At 47.3% G+C, this 20406-nt stretch overlaps 1 protein-coding gene across 2 annotated transcripts; it reads right to left on the bottom strand.

Annotated features, from left to right (window-relative positions):
- Nucleotides 1–390: 390 nt before the first annotated feature.
- On the bottom strand, nucleotides 391–19684 carry NAA50 (N-alpha-acetyltransferase 50, NatE catalytic subunit). Of its 2 annotated transcripts, none has more exons than XM_048482802.1 (5): nucleotides 19529–19684; nucleotides 10542–10678; nucleotides 5807–5926; nucleotides 5373–5439; nucleotides 391–3317 (listed from the first exon to the last, which is right to left on the bottom strand). In XM_048482802.1, exons 1-5 carry the CDS (start codon nucleotides 19534–19536, stop codon nucleotides 3137–3139), a joined length of 513 nt encoding a protein of 170 aa, XP_048338759.1. In that variant the 5' UTR covers nucleotides 19537–19684; the 3' UTR covers nucleotides 391–3136. The 2 variants fall into 2 exon arrangements, with proteins under 2 accessions (XP_048338759.1, XP_048338760.1); XM_048482803.1 differs by having other exon boundaries at nucleotides 10542–10675.
- Between the last annotated feature and the right edge of the window lie 722 nt (nucleotides 19685–20406).

The following is a 20406-nucleotide window of genomic DNA, read 5'->3' as shown; positions in this document are numbered from 1 at the left end:
ATAACATCTGGAGTGCCAAAGGTTCGCCACCACTGGACTAGGATAAGGGAAACCCAGGTATCTGGGAAAGTATTTGGATAAGAGACCGCCAAGGAATACTTAGGGTCATGACACCAAGGCAGGTAATGGCAAACTGTCTGTGAATGTCTCTTAACTGGAAAACCCTAGGAGGTCGCTGGAAGTCAGGTGTCACTGATGGCAAATCCTCCCCCACAGATCTTAGAAGCAGTGTCTGCCGCCCCAGACTCCAAACTGTATTTAAAATCCAATACGAACTTGATGTTGTGCCAGAGACTTTGGATCGTAGTGGCAGGGTATTTGGGGGAGGAGGGGGGCCGGCAGGGAGGCTCATTTGAACTCACTACATGACATCACAGGGCACCATTCAAATTAATGAAACATAACTAGAATTTATTTCAGTTGTAACAGCATGTCATCTTTAATGGACAGTTAACCATTAACTGGATCAAGTAATCCCCGCCACTTTGTGTATACAAAAATACTCCCCCCCACCACCACAAAGTCAAAGCATGTCAGTTCCGAATGCTGCTTCTATCCCCCATATAATGGTTATCTAATACTGAAAGTTTCTCTATGAAATTCAGAGACCGCTGTATGGAACCACTGGCGACTGACATACCTACAAGCTGGGTATTTCCCAAGTAGTATCGCGCCCCCTTTTTGCAAACTTCTGCAAGTGAGGTGCTGGTGATCGTTGCTACGAACATCACGACGAGTTCAGAGTTGCACAGGTGCCTGTTGTCAAGAGGCTGAGAAGCTCTGACAGTATCACACAAGCATTAACACACCTATTTCAGTACAAGCCCTTGTTCAACACTGTTTCGAAAGACAAAAACGCTTCTCCCTTCCCCGCTCGCTCGAAAAAAAACCTGTCCAATTTTGCAGCATGTGAAAAGGAAGCCCTCAAATGGAAGATCTCCATTTCCCAAACCATTTTTGATTGGAGAGATACAGCGAAAGGACTTTGTAAGTAAAACCTGTGTGCGCTCTTAAGGGACAGTCACACGGAAGGGGGGGGGCTCATCAAGAAAAGGGGGAGCTTTTGATTTCCCGTTTTATCTCCCTCCACCTCCTACGCAACGTACTGAATGAGGTTGACTTTGCAGCGGAAATTCCATTTTTTTTTTGAGAAATACATTCATAACATGACAGTGATTAAAAGCAAATATAATTAGAAAGGGGGAAAAAAGATTGAACTCCGAAGGATTGTGCACTGGGATTTTCTTGAAGCCTGAAGGGAAAAACTGCTCGTAGAAGGATCCGGAGAGAAATAAGTTTTCCACCCGCTCCAAGTACCTACCGCTTTGTTCCAGGAAACAGAGAAGCAGCAATGGACAAGCAGTGACTTTATGTTGCGCATACATTCTCCAATGTCGTACCTCCCCGCAAAACTTCTGGTCTTGTTGAGCAACAGATCAGGGAAGCAACGTTGGCGCTTTGAGCTTGAAACAGGCTTCAACGTCACTGCAGAGAAGTAACGACGTCTCGGGGTCCACGATACAAAACTTTGCAACTGATAACCAGGGGCGGAAACTTTCCAGTACAAGGTCTCTGAAGCACAAGGCTGATATGTGTTCCAATTAGAAGAATTAACTGGCAGCTGTACAGAAACATCTGCCCATACCAAACAAAGAAGCATGAGGCAAACTTTGCTAGAGTTTCCTTCAGCCTGAGGAGGAATAGCTGGGGATTCTGGTGTCTCCCGGTTCAAGGATTCCTCTGCAATTCAACATTTATAATATTGCAAACAACTCGGGACTTTTCCTGTCTCAGCCCGCTCAGTTCTCATTTCAGCATCACAGTGAAGTTACAGCCTCTGCTAGCAAAATTATACTGTCAAAGCCTATATGACCCCCCCTTCAGATAAAAGGGCCTTTTCAAAGCAGAAAAGCGCAAGATACATCTCAAGTTCAAAAACAGGAAAGTAATACAGTTTAATATTGATTTAGGAGATGGGGCAGATTTTTTTTCTTCAGTACGTTCCTCCTCCTCTCCCCCCCCTCCCCCAAAATCAGGAGAAAAGTCGTAAGATTAAGTTGGCAATAGTTGTACTGATCACTAGAAGCTTGAAATGAAACTGCAAACAAAAGCATAAACACAATACAGGAGCTCAGCAAAGTCGGCTACGTTACAATATGAGGAAACCCAGATGTTTTCTGAACCCTTACAATGTTTTCCAAATAGGCCACTCGCGACTGGTGTCCTATAAACATCCCCTTTAAAATGTTAAAGGGGGCTGCCGAGTCTTCAGAAGAGCAGGGGGGGAGAAAAGCAGTTTTTAACAATCGTCTTTCTTAAAAGTATAATCTCAGCAAGCAAGCAGAGTCCACGCGGCAGAACCGTTTCCAATGCAAAGCTTTGCAAGGAGGGGCACGCAGTTGATTTTTTTTTTGTCACCGGTCTGGCTCCTCCAGCGATGTCCAAGCTCCCAACCTTTTTTTCTGTCACCACTGCAACGGCAATAACGCAGGGGGGAGAAAAGCAGAAGGTGGCGCAACCCATTTTGAATCCTCGCCTACAACAGTCCATGAAACACTGCCCCAGCGGGCAAAAAAGAAAAAAAAATAGGCGGGGGGGGGGGAGAGGGGGAAATCACACGCTCTGCAAGACGGGTCTCCTTGGCCGCTGCTGCCCCCGGCCACTCAAAAATGCTGTTGTGGATCAGCTAAGAGAGCAATTCACGGAGAGGTGAATGGGGCCAGAGAGCTGCTAAGCAACATTCAGACTTTCAGAGGGCAACGGTATATATTTTTTTAAAATAAGAAAGCCTGGTGGGAGTTTTGGGTGCTGCACGGTATTGCTGAAAGTTTGCCCGTCAGGGGGGAGGATCGCAATTACTGAATAAAAATTTGACTTCTGGAAGACCAACTGAAGGCCCCCTCCCCGCCCCACAACCGGAAACGCACACTTCCCCACCACCACCCTCAAGAATGCAAAAGAGATGCTGTAAAACCCAAACACACAACTGGACAATCCTCGGGGAGTTATTAATTTGTTGGAGAGGATAAAACACACAACAGGAGAAAGGGGACGGGGGGGCGGGGGGAGGAGATCAGGCCTCTCTTTCCTTATTTGGTGGCAAGCAAGTGCACAAAAGTGTCCGCTAGGTTTTTGTTCAGTTGTCGGCCTTTTGCACGTCTGTGTTCTGGCCAAGGCAGGGGACCTTGAGGTTTTTCTGCAGCACGTGGGCGTCTGCTGGTTCTATCCTCTTGTAGTAATTCTTCTTCGTCTCGATGATCTCAAAGCCAAACTTTCTGTAGAAGTCAATAGCAGACTCGTTGCTAATCTGGACATGTCTGGGGAAGGAAGAGAAGCCAAGGAAAAGGCATTAGCATTTTCTGAAAGGCAGAACTCAGATCCAGTGCTTCGTGAGTACAAGAAACGCTGATGGGTGGGGCCACATGCTTGGCCATTTCCCTGCCCTGATCATCTTTGCTACGAAACCAAGATCTCCACTTTGCCATTGACCTACAGCACACCAGCGCGTGCAAAATGCTTGAACACAATGAACACGGGCCTGGAGCCAAAACAAAGCACAACTAGCTCTACGTGCTCAAGACTTCTGAAAAAGCAGCCCCTCATCCTCATACTGGAAGAAGAAGAAGAAGAAGAAGAAGAAGAAGAAGAAGAAGAAGAAGAGGAAGAGGAGGAGGAGGAGGAGGAGGAGGAAGAGTTTGGATTTATATTCCCCCTTTCTCTCCTGCAGGAGACTCAAAGGGGCTTACAATCTCCTTGCCCTTCCCCCTCACAACAAACACCCTGTGAGATAGGTGGGGCTGAGAAAGCTCCGAGAAGCTGTGACTAGCCCAAGGTCATCCAGCTGGCGTGTGTGGGAGTGTACAGACCGATCTGAATTCCTCAGATAAGCCTCCACAACTCAAGCGGCAGAGCTGGGAATCAAACCCGGTTCCTCCAGATCAGAGTGCACCTGCTCTTAGCCACTACGCCACTTAGCCACTCTTGAATCTTCAAAGGCAGCCCCTCGTACCTGCTGTTCAAGGAAACAAGCTCAAACGCTCATAATCTTGGCCACTGGCTGAATAAGGGCATTTTCACAGGAACATGATCTGATCTGTCCCAATTCTGATCACCAGTGGCGTACTTGCCGGAAACGGTGCCCGGGGACAAGTACTGAAATTGCGCCCTCCCCACAAAAATTGAGGCAGACAGGCGAGGGAGTGGGGCGGGTGAGCGAGCGAGCGAGCGAGGCAGCAAACAAAGGCTGGTGGGTAGGGGCGCAGCAGCAAAACAGACAGCTGCAGTCTGCCACAGCCTTCAGCAGCGGGACCAGAGGCGGCCTCTGAGTCTGCCCACTCAGGCTTCTGCAGCCCAATACAGTTGCTTACTCCTGGGGGGGAGCAGCTGAATGCCCCCCCATGTGATACTTTAAAGTGGTGCCCGGGGCATCCGCCCCCCTCTATCTCCCCACTAACTACGCCATTTGGATTATTTGTTTTAAATTGTGTGGTACTGGTTCCAGGGCTCAGCCAGGCTATGGAAATGTGTTCCTTGAAAAGCTGCCACCATGCTGCATGCAGAAGGAGCTTCAGCATAGATCTGGCACAGGGGGTGGTGATCAAGTCAAAAATTCCAGACTTGTGCGGGTCCCGACTTGTGCCGGTCCCTCAACCAGTTCTTCAGTTCCTGCCATCAGTTTTGAATGGATGGCCAAATTCCATACACCAGTGTGGATGGCTGCCCAGGGAACATCACAATGATTAAGGAAGCAAGAGCCACTTCAATCTGTCCCCATTTCGACCACTATTTTTTGCTCCCCATAAAGACCGTGCTGATCTCAAACATATTTACTAGAATTTCAGTTGAGCTTAAGGAGCTTCTTTGTAACTGTAGACAAATTTTCATCTGAAGCATCTCCATTTTCATCTGAAGCATCTCCACAGGGATTTAGGGATCAGGCTGGATAAAACAGCCACGTGGTTGCTTGTCATGAGAAAGAATGGGAAGTCTTAAAACGGGGACGAATCTGTGCCCCTGCTTGATCAAGATGTTATGTGGAGCTGAGCAGCCGCTGTGCTATGGAGACGCATGTTAAAAGGCACCAAAAAGGATCCAGAGGCAGCACAACAAAAGAAGGCATTGCTTGCTAAACGGTTTAAATATTTGTCTCGGTATTCGATTCCAGCATTCACATTGCACACTAAAGCCAAACGCTCTCCCATGCGAAGGGAGAAACAAAACAAATCGCTCAAAACCCAGCCTTCTTAGCACAAAACCCTGAGCAAGAATAGTTTTTGCATGCACGGCACAGAGCTGGCATCTAACACAACCCTCCTTTGTGGGCTTTCTGGGGCTCCAGAATATTCCGGAATAGAGCCACAGCTTGTACTCACAGATAGATATTGTCAAAAGTGCCATCTTTTTCACAGATGTTTAACACGTGATTCAACATTTTAGTTCCTGAAATGGAAGAGAGACAAAGAGTTACCATCCCTAAGCTTGGCCTAATCTAAGATCACCATCACTAATCTTACATCAAGCTCCCCGCGCCCCCCTGCGCTTGTACGATATAATACCATGAGACAGAAGCTTGATAGCTATTTAGTGTAATTTGAAAAATTTATTCTCTACACGGCATCAGAATGGCTCAAACCGGCAAAAGGAGATTCGATCGCACTCTTCTTTAGCAAATGTCTGGGCTCTGCAAGATCTCACAGGGCAAGCACGCGTCTCTCGCCCTGAGGCAACACATTCTGCTTTGATCAACTGAAGAACCCCCTGCGGCGTGTCCGAGAGTCACCTGGCCGTTTCGCCAGACACCCCTTACCTATTCCCAGCCTTCGGTAAGGGGCCAGGCATCCGAGCGTCATGATGTACAGCCGCTTCTGATTCTGAGAGTGGTCCACTCGACAGCACACGGCGCCCACGGCAATGTCGTTGAAATAAGCTGCAAAAGGGGGGGAGGGGAAGCGGGGGACAAACACAGGAAGAAAGCACAGTTACTCCGACCCTCTGGTTTGTCCAACAGTCTTAGAGATGGTAGCAGATATAAGTAGTTGTATACAAGGCCTAACGGTCCATTGGATACTTAATGGGAAGTGCAGCTGGGAACGTAGGAGGAGGAAGAGAGAGAGGTTGCGAGGCAGGAGGTGGGGCAAGGCCAGGTGTTAGGAAGGAGGAATTCAAGGAAAGTCGAAGAAATAGTACGTTTTTAAAAAGCCTAAGCTGGTTAAAAAAAACACACTGCTCTCCCTGTCGAGGCAGGATTTAAACTGGATCCAAGATGGGCGCCCAACCAGTCCCCAGGAAGTGATGAAATTAGTACATCCTGCCTCCTTGAGAACAAGCTGGGAAACACCCAGCCGGACGTCCTCCCCCTCCAGTAGAATTTCCATTTACAAACAGAAATGCAATGGGGGGGGGGGGGGGAAGGTGGCAGCAACCACTTTTGTAAAGTCAAACTTATGGTTGCGTTTCCATTTGCCCAAGATCTCATGTGACTAATTACTGGGTACTACAACACAAAGGGGGAGCTCACGTGGTTAAGGATGGCAAACTAATCTGGAGAGTCAGGTTTGATTCTCCACTGCTTTGCATGAAGCCTGCTGGGTGACCTTAGGCTAGTCACGATTCTCTCAGAACTCTTTCACCCACAAGGAGGCAGGCAATGGCCAATCACCTCTTTCCCTGAAACCTGAGTGGGTCACCAGCAACTTGGCAGCACTTTTCACCACCATGACATATAGGGAGCAAAGCACTCGACATTACTCACAGGCCAGTGTAAGCAGAACTGTGCTAAATCTGTTTATGTTCCTGCTTGTGGATTGCTGGATCCAAGCCCTGGACTGAAATATACAGCAAGATTTAAAAAAACCCTCAAACAAGATACTGTGGTTAGATGTGAACAGCCACCAATAAAAATAACTCTAAGCATGGCAGCCAAAGGCATAGTTCTAACCAAGCCTGTACAGTGCAGACATAGTTTTATTATTTCAGAGATCATATAATGGAAACTTCAAATGGAAGCCCTTCCAGTTTGCTGATTACAGCACTGAGAAGGCTGCCTTTCTACCTGATGACAGCGTCTGGGATACATGCAAGAAGATGTGTAACACACAAGTGCTGAAAAGCATGTACAAATACTACCATGCACAAATGGTCTGATACTTGCAACAGGAAATAATGTTAAATTTATAAACAGACGAGAGCATGTTTAAGTGTTCTTCTAGAAATCTCGAATTGCTCCAAAAAAAGAGGGATTGGTTGATGAAAGATGTGGCAAGCAATATGTGAAGCAATCAGGATAATAAAACGTACTGTTTCAGAGTCCAAGGCAGGGGTGTCCAACTCTGGTGCTTCAGTTGATCAAGAACTACAATTCCCATCAGCCCCAATTGGCCGTGCCAGCAAGGGCTGATGGAAATTGTAGTCCATGAACATCTGAAGCGCCAGAGTTGGAGACACCTGTTCTAAGGGAAACAGAGAAATATGCTGGTGTCCCATCATGTATTACACTGAGACCAATTGATGGGTTTATATCCTGATAATATGTGGTTATATTACATGTCGTTGCTGAATCAACAATATGGTTACAACCAGCATGTACTACAATGAAAAATACAATGTATACAAACGCATTGGGCATATTTTACACATACAAAATACAAAGGTGTTTTCTGACGAATATATATGAGGGGATTCTTCCTCTGGGATGGTCAAACAGGTGCCAAGGACATCACCGGTCTGACATACTTCCTGTTTCAAGGCAGACCTTTTCTGTCAGATATTTTCAAATGGCACCATGACAATTTCCGACTCAACCTGGCTTCTGAATCGTCCTAAAACATCCAAATACTTAACTTCCCCAATTTACTCTGAAGCAGTAAATTATGAGCTCTGCATTACACCAGTGTGGCCTAGTAGTTAAGAGCAGTGGACTCTAATCTGGAGAACCAAGTTTGATTCTCCACTCCTCCACATGAGCGGCAGACTCTTATCTGGGGAACTAAATTTGTTTCAGTATACAAGGTATGTCTAATGTTTGGGGTGTTGTGTGGTTTCTGGGCTGTATGTAGCATTTTCTCCTGATGTTTCGCCCGCATCTGTGGCTGGAATTCTTCTGAAGATGCCAGCCACAGATGCAAGCGAAATGTCAGGAGAAAATGCTACTAGAACACATACAGCCCGGAAACCACACAATACCCCTATATTTGGTCATTGACCGTAAATAAAGTCATCGTCGTCTTCTTCACAATATCCCAGTGATTCCAGCCATGAAAGCCTTCAACAATATATATGTTTATGTTTCTCAACTAAATTTGTTTCCCTGCTCCTCCACATGAAGCCTGCTGGGTGACCTTTGGCTAGTCACAGTTCTCTCAGCCCCACCTACCACCCCACAAAGTGTCTTGATCTTACAGACTAAGAGATGGTTCTTCCCTGGAGCAGCTGAACAATTACTCCAGTCTTACCTCAACTTCACTGGCTGCCGATCAAGTACCGGATCATATTCAAAGTGTCGGTGCTGACCTTTAAGATTGTGAGCGGTCTCGGACCGGGATACCTTCAGGACCGCCTCTCCCCTTATTGCCCCACTAGATCCTTCTGCTCATTAGAGGGAAATTCACTGGAGATCCCTGGCCCAACGGAGGTCCGGCTGGCTTCCACAAGGACCAGGGCTTTCTGAGCCCTGGCCCCTACCTGATGGAATAAGCTCCCTAGTGAGATCAGGGCCCTGTAGGACGTGAATGCGTTCCGCAGGACCTGCAAGACGGAGCTTTTCCATCAGGCATTTCCATCTAGCCAGCTGGCCTAATCGGTACTAACATTGGCCTCCCATGGGTGCATGGTGGTGGTGGTGGGGGGGGTGTTTCACCATCTGCGGTTGTTTTTAACTGTTTTTAACCATTATTTTACTGGCTGTTTTATCTGTATTAAATGTACTGTTGTGCTGCCCTGAGCCCTTCTTGGGAAGGGCGGGATACAAACAAACAAACAAACAAACAAACAAACAAACAAACAAACAAACAGTCTGCCTCGAAGCCAGCCGTCTCCCAGAACCCTGTAACAAATGTTTGTGTTTTCCAAAGGGAATATTTTCACTGCGGTTGCAACACTTAAATTCTTCTCACACCAGCGATGATGCAAATCTGGTGTAGATTCTTTCAAACAGAGATTTGTTCCGGCCTCCGTGTTTTCGCTCCTGCAGGCTGCTGCCGTCATTCCATTGACAGCACTGCAGGTTGTCAGTTCGTTCCGCCAAACACTTGAGGCCAAAGAGGCAGTGTCAAAGGAGGAAATGGGAAGCGGCTTTCTGGACCAGCTGACACTTACAAACAGCCATCAAGGATGGCTGAAAGTACCCTGTTTCCCCTAATATAAGACATCCCCGAAAAATAAGACATAGTAGAGGTTTTGCTGAAGTGCGAAATATAAGGCATCCCCCGAAAGTAAGACATAGCAAAGTTTTTGTTTGGAAGCATGCCCGACGAACAGAACACAGGAAAAATAAGACATCCCCTGAAAATAAGACATAGCACATCTTTGGGAGCAAAAATTAATATAAGACACTGTCTTATATTCGGGGAAACACAGTAGAGGGAGGGAAGGAATGACCCCACCAGATTATGAAGGCACAGGTAAGAGCTAAGAGCACCTGAACAGTAGGACCTGAAACCACAGCAGAGGGGCGGAGATAAAGGCAATCAATAATAGCCTCCCCTAAGGAATTACATGAGGCTGAAAAAAAATGCCTGCACGAAAAAAGTGTGAACTGCATTATCGTTCACTGAGGCTTGCGTTCACATACTGTGCAAAACAGTGTGTTTAAACGCAGGCCATTCCACTACCTACTGTGACTCAGGGCAACGGTGCTCAACACGGAGAACCACCTCAGCATTTACTGTCAACCCAACCCAACTTACTTCTGCTTCCAACGTGAGGCCCGCGCCTTAGCCCAGCTCACAACTCTCCCATGCCTTTGACGACAGCCGATTCAAGGCAGGAACCAGCTGCCGACCACGTTCCCAGAGGGGGAACGATCTCGTCCCCGTTCCTGAAATACAGGAGGACTGCCACTACTGGGGAATCACGTTCAGAACAGACACAATGCAACATGTGGCGCTCGAGCCACTGAGAGAAAATCTGTTAACCCAGGATCTGAAGCGGATTTATTAACAACAAACAGTCGTCAGGAGCTGATATACTAATGCAGATATCCTAACTTGATCCTAAGTCGTTTCCTGACGAAGTTGTTCCGGGCTTCAGAGAGGAAGTGATGAAACCAGCATTGGTCAAGACGAACTGGGGTTGAATGTCAGTGAAAAGAATCCCAATGCCCCAAACTAACAATAATAGACATGCACCGTGTTTTGTGTGCCATCCGGACCAAGCCAATGTTTGGGAGAAAGGCCTCACGCAATTTGGGCCATTAAGGCTTTCAGCAACAGAAATTGCCGATACTGCAGGAAGTTCTGGATCAAGCAGAAATCTTCAGAAGAACAAAAGGCAGGCAAATTATTCCACCCTCCCGCCTACCAAACCGAGATTAAGATCTTATATACCTAGCTTGGCGAGCTCGCCGACTTCGAGCACATCCTTGTAGAACTTGTCGTTGTAGCTGACAGGAAAGATGACCTGGTTTAACCGCTTCAGCTGTTTAATGTTGTGTGGTGTCACGTCACCCAGCTCGATCCGGCTACTGGAACAAAGCAAAACATGCTCAATACCTCTAGGGATCCTTGTCTTCTACGACGCTGGGGCAGGTGTCAAGGGGACCAGCCCAAATGCAAGCTTAAGAGCACCACAGAATTCCGCTTTGAGCGGTGGGTAAACCTGCATGCTCAAAATCTGTTCTTCGAAAAACGAAACAGGATTGCTTGCATTTCACAGCAGACAGAAATGAAACAAGAACCACCAATCTCATGCAATGTGGGGTGAGGTTTGTGATTGATCACTGACAGAACTAGGCAAGAAGTTGTAGGCACTCCCTTCCAGCTTCCCCAATTACTGAGGGGGCTCGGAGAGAAGGCTCTTTGGGCCCCGCTAAAACCACAGAGAAACAAAAGACAAGGCCTCAGGGCCCAGCAGAATATGGAGGAGGGAGGCAGTGACCCCAAGTTATAGCTGTCCAGCCAGGTAAGCTCAAGTAGGTTGGTCCCTGCAAATTGACGCTGCTGGGAAGGAAATAAATCAGTTTCTTCAAGTGACAGGAAGAAACCTAAGCCATGGGCTGCAGAAAGGGAGTTCTCAAGTTCAAATGCCAAGGCTCCTGCCTTTCTAAGCTGTTCAGAGACGTCTCTGAAGGGACAGACCTTGAAATAAATATAAAGCTAGCCTAACACGTAAGGCGTATGGCAATCTAATATAAGGAAACCGTGCCTTTCAGAGCTGCAGAAGGACCATCAAACTCACTTTCAAAGGCATCTCATGAAAGAAGAAATTCAATCCACTATACACTTTCTACAGCACAAACTAGCGTTATTTTGCAAGCCTCCCCACGCCGCCAGGAAGCCTCTCGGGGAGTGGCAGGGCAGCGCGGTCGCAGCACCATGGCCGCCCGCCTCACCACTTGGATGTTCTGTTTGCCATCTTCAAGAAGTTTCACCCACAGCAGCTAGACTGGCACTTTTATACACTTGAGTGAGTACAACAGAAATATCTCATGCCTCACTCTCGAATGAGGCTCTTGAACAGCACGAAAAACAGGGCGACAGTAACATCAAAACAATGCTCCAGCGTTGTTGAATTCACCTTGGTGCCTGGATGCTCTTCTACACCACTCGGACAATCCGACATCCCAGAGGATTAGCCCCTCGACCAAACCTGGACGTTTCTAGTCCATGTTGATTTATTCAGTCTATTTTTATCCTATGAGGCAGGTCTAGCTGAGAGAAAGCGACCATCCCGATAAATGTCACGGAAAGCAAAGGTTTAAATTTAGACACACCCACACCCATCCTAAGCTAACACTTACCAATACAATATATTGGCTCATTCTGTCTCCAGCAACATCTTACTGACATAGGATTTCTTGCAACCCCATAGGCCCAGACCAGCTAGAATTCACTGTCATCAGCAAGTCCCAAATCACCTAGTAGTCATCAAGTCATAAAAGTCACCCGTTTCAATTGGGCACCTCTGCCCCACCCACCAAGCAGAGGGAAAAATTCCCTCACCTGGAAGGGCATTCTACTTGTAAAGAGCAGAAGAGAGTAACAGCAATTTCCATTGGTTTCCACGTTCCCATCTTGCACCCAGCGCCATTTCTCAAAGGTTCAAGAGCTCGACGTGAGCTGCCACAGGGTGCAAAAAGAAGAGGGTGAGGGGGGAGACTGAGGGGGGATATGATTGAAGTCTATAAAATTATGCATGGGGTAGAAAATGTTGACAGAGAGAAATTTTTCTCTCTTTCTCACAATACTAGAACCAGGGGGCATACATTGAAAATGCTGGGGGGAAGAATTAGGACTAATAAAAGGAAACACTTCTTCACGCAACGTGTGATTGGTGTTTGGAATATGCTGCCACAGGAGGTGGTGATGGCCACTAACCTGGATAGCTTTAAAAGGGGCTTGGACAGATTTATGGAGGAGAAGTTGATTTATGGCTACCAATCTTGATCCTCTTTGATCTGAGATTGCAAATGCCTTAACAGTCCAGGTGCTCGGGAGCAACAGCCGCAGAAGGCCATTGCTTTCACATCATGCATGTGAGCTCCCAATGGCACCTGGTGGGCCACTGCGAGTAGCAGCGAGCTGGACTAGATGGACTCTGGTCTGATCCAGCTGGCTTGTTCTTATGTTCTTAGGGAAGGAGGCAATGTCGATTTCACAAGCAAAGCTTTCAGAATCCACCCCAAGGTTAATTTCACACTCTTCCCTAGAGAATGGCAGAATTGCTGTGGGGCGCTCTATCCTCAAACTGAATCACTTCTTCGAGTTTAGATCTGTGGGAAAAAGAAAGGACCCTCCCCTCAGCCCTATGCCTGCCCCAAAGCAAAAGAGCTTCTCTGGTCCGAAATACCAAGAAGCAGTGACCCTGGTTCACTTCCAAAGCAAGTCCATATTAGCACAGAAGCCAAGAGGGGTGTCGCTTCTTAAAGGACAAAGTCATCAATACCAAGATTCTTTTTTAAAAAAACTGTTCAGCAATAAATCTGCATTTCACAGGGGCAGGGGAGAGCCTTCAATGAATCCATGAGCTATCAAAAGCCAGTTTGCCAAGATCAAAAAAATGTCTGCCTCCTGGGCCATGAAGTATAAATATAGCACAGTAGGTCATGTTCTATATTATGGGGCCTGATGCTCACATTTAAGTACCGAAGCTCAGATTATACCCGACTCTTCAGCATACACACTGACTTGCTTTTTCCCCCAAAGCGCTATCTGGTAGCAGTACCATGTGCGTTTAATGCCACCTCTAAAGTTTTCCACCTTCACTTGTGCTAAAAAAAACCCTGTCCCTTTACAGTAACAGCAGAATGCTATGCGGGTCTGCTTGCAAATAAGCCCCACTGTTTAATGGCGCTTACTCGCAAGTAACCCAAGTTTGCTGATGGAGCCGCTCTCCCATTAGACCAGGGGTCTGCAACCTGCGGCTCTCCAGATGTTCATGAACTACAAATCCCATCAGCCTCTGCCAGCATGGTCAATTGTTGCGCTGGCAGGGGGCTGATGGGTATTAACAATCCATGGTACGTCTGGAAACACCGCAGGAATTCCCCAGATTTCTGATTAGACTAGAAGAACGATCAGGAATGAAGAGTTTCTTCAGCTCAAAAGCATTTTCTGAAACAGCATTTCCCGTTTCCGTCCAGCTCATTTGCATTGCTATTCAACTCCTGAATCCAGAAGTTATTTGGCTTTTATCTCTTGTTTCAGGAAACCAAGGCGACGGCACACCATAGAGGCTGAAACTTTTTAATGGAAGCAAGCAATATTGCTGTCAAAGTATTAGCAATGTCAAAATATTTGTTGCTTTCATACACTGCTCAGCATGCTTTCCCCTGAGACTTCTGGGGAACAGGCAGCCAAAATATTAATTCCATTAGAAGCCAGGTTTAAGGGAGCATCGGGCTCTGCCTGGCACTTTTTTGGGCGTTTGGGGATGAAAAAGTGGAGGTGCTGAGATACATCCTTCCCCCAACTATCACTACAGAATAAAGCAACAGCCTCTCAAACTAAGCTGATTTCAAGGTGTGTGTTTTTTAAAGAAAGTTCAACCCATTGATCTTGTCTGCATGAGCCACCCGCCTCCTAAGCTAAGACTAATTCAAATTACAAACGTGCTCTTCGTGCAGCCAGGAGCCCTGGGGGAGCAAGGCTCGGGAACATGACCTTCAACTCACGGAATCTCACATTCCCCTCTTGTTTCTAGAACATACGGCCGCAGAGCACAATTTTTGACACGTGGAAAAAACCACAAGGTGACAGGAAAACTAAGCGGAGTCGTAAGGGTCAACCCCACCCACCTGACTACTGCTGTCTGCCCACACGGATCGTCCCGAAATGATTCCCACTATTAAATTCTCAAATCCCACCAACCAGACTTGGTTTTCAAACGCATTAAGCTTCCCTTTTTACTGAACCCAACCACTGGTCCAGCACAGTCAGCCTGGGTTACTATGACTGGCAGTGGCTCTGCCTGGCTCACAGATGGGGCTCTCTACCAGCATCTGCTTCTTGCCCCTTCAAGAATGGGAGAGGCCAGAAACCGAACCTAAGGCCCTCTGCATGCAAGCCTGACCCACAAGTCACCTCATCTCATTCCACAAGTTGATCGTGTCAGCGCATTGTACAAGTTATGTTCCGCCCTTCACCTTCGCTCACACATTACATTCAACTACACAGTCTTTTATCTTGAAAACGTAGCTTTTTTCTAATAGAACAGGATTCACTCCCCTCAAATTCCTCGGGATCAGGATTATTCGCATTATTGGTGATCTGGCAGGCAATTCTGGGCTGATGAATCGCAATCGGCATGTAAACTGCGGTTGCATCTGCCCCTCCCCCTCGTCTGGTCTTCCTTCTCTGGGTTCCATAACTCAACACCTACTTTCTGAGCTTCATTTCATGACTACTCCACTGAACATCTGATGCTCCCAGGCCACATGGGTTCCTCTCCTCCGGCCTACCTCTCCCTGGCCCCCAACTTAGCGTCAACTCCTCCTCCAAGCTGCCTGTCTCACTTTTTCTTTGCGAGCAATGGGGCTCACAGGCACACACATTCCCAGAGTGCAATTCATGCGCAGCACAAGCCACATCTATGCTCGGCACAACCAAGGACAAACACCAGGCATTCAGTTTCCTGGAACGCATTTAAAAGTCCCTCTGGGCCTTCAGAGAGCACGTTTCATTTACTACACCTTAGCCACCTTGACCATTAAGAATGAAGACCATTAAGAAAGAAGGCAACACGAACATCCCAATTCTGAGGCAAGCTATAGTTAAATGCTGCCACGCTTCCAGGAGCAGCAGTGGCGCAGTGGTTAAGAGCAGGAGGAACTGGGTTTGATTCCCCGCTCTGCTTCCCGAGCTGTGGAGGCTTATCTGGGGAATTCAGATTAGCCTGTGCACTCCCACGCATGCCAGCTGGGTGACCTTGGGCTAGTCACAGTTCTTCTGAGTTCTCTCAGCCCCACCTACCTCACAGGGTGTTTCTTGTGAGGGGGGAAGGGAAAGGAGATTGTCAGCCCCCTTGAGTGTCCTTACAGGAGAGAAAGGGGGGATATAAATCCAAACTCCTCCGCTTCTTCACCAACATGATGTGCAATTCACCTTCCCAGAACCAACCCCCCCCCCTATTTTCTTCCAGCCCCCCTTTTGGAAGCTTCAAGTATCTTTTCCACCCCACAACTTTAGAGACGTGTTAACAGTCAAAGTCTTCATTCTCCCCTTGGGTTAGACTGGGCAAAGACTTAGCTTCAGGGTTGACTTCCACTACTAGGCCTAATTTGCCTTCTTTAAAGAATCTGTCCCAGGGTTGTCTCCTCCCGCCGCTCCCAGCAAGAGCCAGTGTAGTGGTTAACAGCAGTGAACTCTAATCTGGAGAACCAGGTTTGATTCCCCGCTCCTCCACATGAGTCTTATCTGGTGAACTGGAGTTGTTTTCCCACTCCTACACACAAAGACGGCTGGGTGGCCCTGGGCTACTCACAGTTCTCTCCAAACCCTCTCAGTCCCACCTACCTCACAAGTTGTCTGTTTTGGGGAGAAGAAGGGAAAGGAGTTTGTAAGCCACTTTGAGCCTCCTTACAGGAGAGAAAGGGAGGTGGTCTAAATCCAAACTCCTCTTCTTCCAATTCACAATAGATGGATGTCTGAGTTGGGGTAGTGGGTGGGTAACACCTAGCATAATATTTGGGATCATTAAGTTTTGCTTCACAGTTATTTCACTCCCTTCCAACTCTAACATCACATCTGAAAGGGAAATTAGTGATGGGAGAGTTGCATATCACCAAAACAAAGAAATGGACCAGCAACGCTAGCACCGTCACCAAGTCACAGCTTTCTCTGAAAGCCTTTTTAACTAAAGAATGCATCTGGAAATGCATCTGGGGCCTCACACATACAGAATGACATGAGGTCCGCCACTCAACGTTGGGTTTTGCCCGGTGCTCTGAATCACACACCAAACCGTTTTCTGTCACTACAGCCCTCCCTCCTCCCCCAGATTACGCAAACAAAACACGAAAGTAGTGTCTAGAGTTCACCAGAGAACTACGGAAGTAACCATCCCGTTGAACAAACACAATGGCATCTTGAAATGCTGCGCTCTGACTTTTAGCAGAAACGTTGCTGAGGAAAAAAAATTCCTCATCACAACCAAGTTCCTTCTCGTGATCAAAGTTCGGTACCGCTTTGCCCCCACCCACCTGCCCAACACCTGGTGGCTTATTGCTAAATCCTGCACATGTTTACTCAAGTAACTGTTTTGTGCAATTCCAACACTTACATTTCGTTCTACTGAAACTGATCCAATAGGAAGGTGCACTTCATACTCTGCGTTAATCAAACACACCCAGTTACAATATCTACACCCCCACGATGAAGGTTCAGTCTGTGCCCCGATACCAAATTTTCCATGCCGCCCGCCAATTTCTGATGATGCAATGACAACCGAGTAAGCCCAGCGGCAGGGCTCATCACTTTGCTAGAATGCACTTTGTTCTTATCGCCTGAATACTTTGGGAGTAGGTGTGGCTCTCGCTTTTTCAAGTACTGGTTTAAGACACCAAAATATACACAAGCTATTCAACTTACTCAATTTGTCTATATTAAGAATCCTTTCTTCCCTTGATGAGAAGCAAGAGGCCAAAGTGGTACAGAGCATGCTAGATCGGACTCAGATTTTAATCCCTGCTCAACCACGAAGTTCACTCGGTGTCCTCAGCCAGACATTTCTCTCAGCCTGTCCTACTTTGGAAGACTGTTGTGAGGATAAAACAGGGAAGGGAGAACCATACACCCAACCCTGAACTCCGACCAGGAAGGATGGATCCACCTATATTGTTTCCCTTAGTATGCTTAAATGAACACACAGCCTGAGTTCAACAGTCATCCTGCCATCAAAAGAGACCGCCCAGTTTGGGATCACAACTGCACAACCTTCTCAAAGCAAACACGGAGCACTCTGCCCAACTGGCAACAGGGAGAGCTACTTTGCCCCCTTTCTAACAAGATTGTTTCCCACCCTCTCACTCTAGAACACATGACACACGTGTCAAAGTCGACATACCACGATGTTCTAAGTGACACATCAGGGCTGAGTGACCACATCAGTGACACAACACCTGAGTCTATTTTACCTGTATTTCGTTTTTGTACGCATGACATTTCTTTATATAATACATACCACCACTACGATTGGACTGTTATTTTTAAAAATATGCAAGCATAAGATCAATTGCTGCTGCTGCTGCTGAGAAAAACTTAAGCAAAGTCAAACTCTCTTAGTTTCGATGTCTGACTGGGACCCAGATGTCATTTTAGCTGTTGCTAAGTTTTTAGCTACAACTTAGAAGAAGAGTTTGGATTTATATCCCCCCTTTCTCTCCTGTAGGAGACTCAAAGGGGCTAACAATCTGCTTTCCCTTCCCCTCTCAACAAACACCCTGTGAGGTAGGTGGGGCTGAGAGAGCTCAGAAGAACTGTGACTAGCCCAAGGTCACCCAGCTGGCATGTGTGGGAGTGCACAGGCTAATCCAGTTCACCAGATAAGCCTCCACAGCTCAAGCGGCAGAGCGGGGAATCAAACACGGTTCTCCAGATTAGAGTGCACCTTAACTACTACACCATGCTGGCTCTCTTACAATATGTCTTGGCCAATGTGATGATTGTATAGAGGGACCTACCGTTTACGGTATGCCCAATGGCTTAAAACAGAAAAATATACACAGAGAAGAAGGGTCCACGTGACCTACTTATTCTGAATACAGGTACAATTTTGTTCTCAAACGTGTATAAATTCTCTACAAGTCATGGACATTCAAGATATAGGGTCAAAATCATATTCTTTTTATGGACTTTGGTGGTTTTAAAGGACTTATATGTTCTTTTAAAAGATTTTTTGGCAATGAAATTTGTACCTGTATTAGAAAATAAGTAGGAATTAGTATATGTTTGTGTGTTTTAGGCACTTTATTACACATTAACAGAGCACTTGCACTCTTCTTCTCTGTGTATACATTTCTGTTTTAAGCCATTGGGCTAAGTTTTTACCGTCAAGTTATAAAATGAAGGACGATCACACATCCCAATCTGGACATTGTTTCATAAACTTTTCATCGCATTACTTTTGGGTCCAATGTATATAAAAGCAATCTTTTCCACCCTGCTTCTCACGCACATCGTTTAACTGATGTAGATCAAAGTTTTTAACTGGAAATAAGTGAATACGTAAATAACTGCTTCTCTTTTGGTGGGGGGGGGGGCGGTGACACATCAGCAGAAACAAGTTAGGCATTTTCCGAATGTTTGACACGCGGAGCCCAAGAGGCGGAACAAACTGGATGCAAAGTCTAACAGAACTCCTATCACTGAATTAACTGCATTTAAAAAAGAGTTGTAACAACCTGTAGTAGAGGCTGGGAGGAGACGTTCAACCACCGAAGCAGCCCCTCCAACACACACCGCACCCTTAATTCTCCCATCTCTTTATTCTCACTCGAAGCTAAGCAGAGCAACTCTTTCCCCCTCTAACCCCTTTGCCTGCCACGGAACAAGGGACACACACGTGTGCAGGGAGCGCCTTCACAAGCGCGCGCCTTAATATGCCTGGGTAGGGGGTCTTCACGTACACGCAAGCGTGGCTGGACGCCAGACTTAGGAGAAGACTAACAGCCCCCCGCGAAGATGAAGGAACGCACGTGTGAGTGCGCGCCCACACGCGTACCAGCGTCAACCCGGTTTCGGTTCTTCCGCGCTTTCCTGAAGCGGCTCCCACCCCACAAACAGCGCCTGGCGAGGGCAGACGAGGGAGGCCCGAGCAGCGGCCCCGGGAAACAAAGACCGGGGGCGGGGAGAGCTGGGGGCGCCAGTCCCGCACTCACCCCTTCATGGCTGCGCGGAGCCCCGAGACGCGGATCCGGCGGCGGTTCAACTGCGACTGCCGCTCCCGCTCCACATGGGCCTCAGGCCGCCCCGACCGACCGATCGCGCCAGCGTGCGTGAGCAGGCCCCGCCCCCTCCTGACGCTCGACCTTTCACACCGCGCGCGCCCGAACAGCGCGGTGACGCAGCGCAGCCTGACGCACAACGAGGTCTTCCGCCCCGCCCCTTCAGCGACTCTTTTCCTTAGAGGTCCCTTCTCTCCACGCCCACTGCGGAACCGCGCCACGTGACTCCATTCTCGTATCTCATTGGGCGAAAGGATAGACGGGCGTGAAACGTCACCGGCCTAGCTGGGAAGCATTATTAGTTAATAATGCTATTATTAATAATAATGCTATTAATAACAGCAGCAACAATATTGTTAATACTATTAGTAATTTATTGTCGAAGGCTTTCACGGCCGGAATCACTGGGGTGCTGTGTGGTTTCCGGGCTGTATGGCCGTGTTCTAGCAGCATTCTCTCCTGACGTTTCGCCTGCATCTGTGGCTGGCATCTCTGAAGATGCCAGCCACATGATCCTCTGAAGATGCCAGCCACAGATGCAGGCATGAAAGGCGTCAGGCAGAGAATGCTTAAGCCATACCGCCAACCGCTCTAGCACTATTAACGTGGTCAATGGAGTGTGAGTAATTTTTTATTTATTTAGGTTTTATTCTTGATTGGGTTTCTAGCAATGTAATCAATAACGCTACGTTTTAAAACGCACATACAAGTGTATGTACACGAATATCTGGGAATACTAAAGTGTTGCTTAGAGATGGCATAATGTCACATTCGAACTTGATATCTCTATAACATTTCTATACGGCTCTCTC

Source organism: Sphaerodactylus townsendi, unplaced genomic scaffold (genome assembly GCF_021028975.2).
Source record: "Sphaerodactylus townsendi isolate TG3544 unplaced genomic scaffold, MPM_Stown_v2.3 scaffold_23, whole genome shotgun sequence".
In the NCBI taxonomy this organism is placed as follows: Eukaryota; Metazoa; Chordata; class Lepidosauria; order Squamata; family Sphaerodactylidae; genus Sphaerodactylus; species Sphaerodactylus townsendi.
This window is presented reverse-complemented; position numbering and strand designations above follow the sequence as displayed.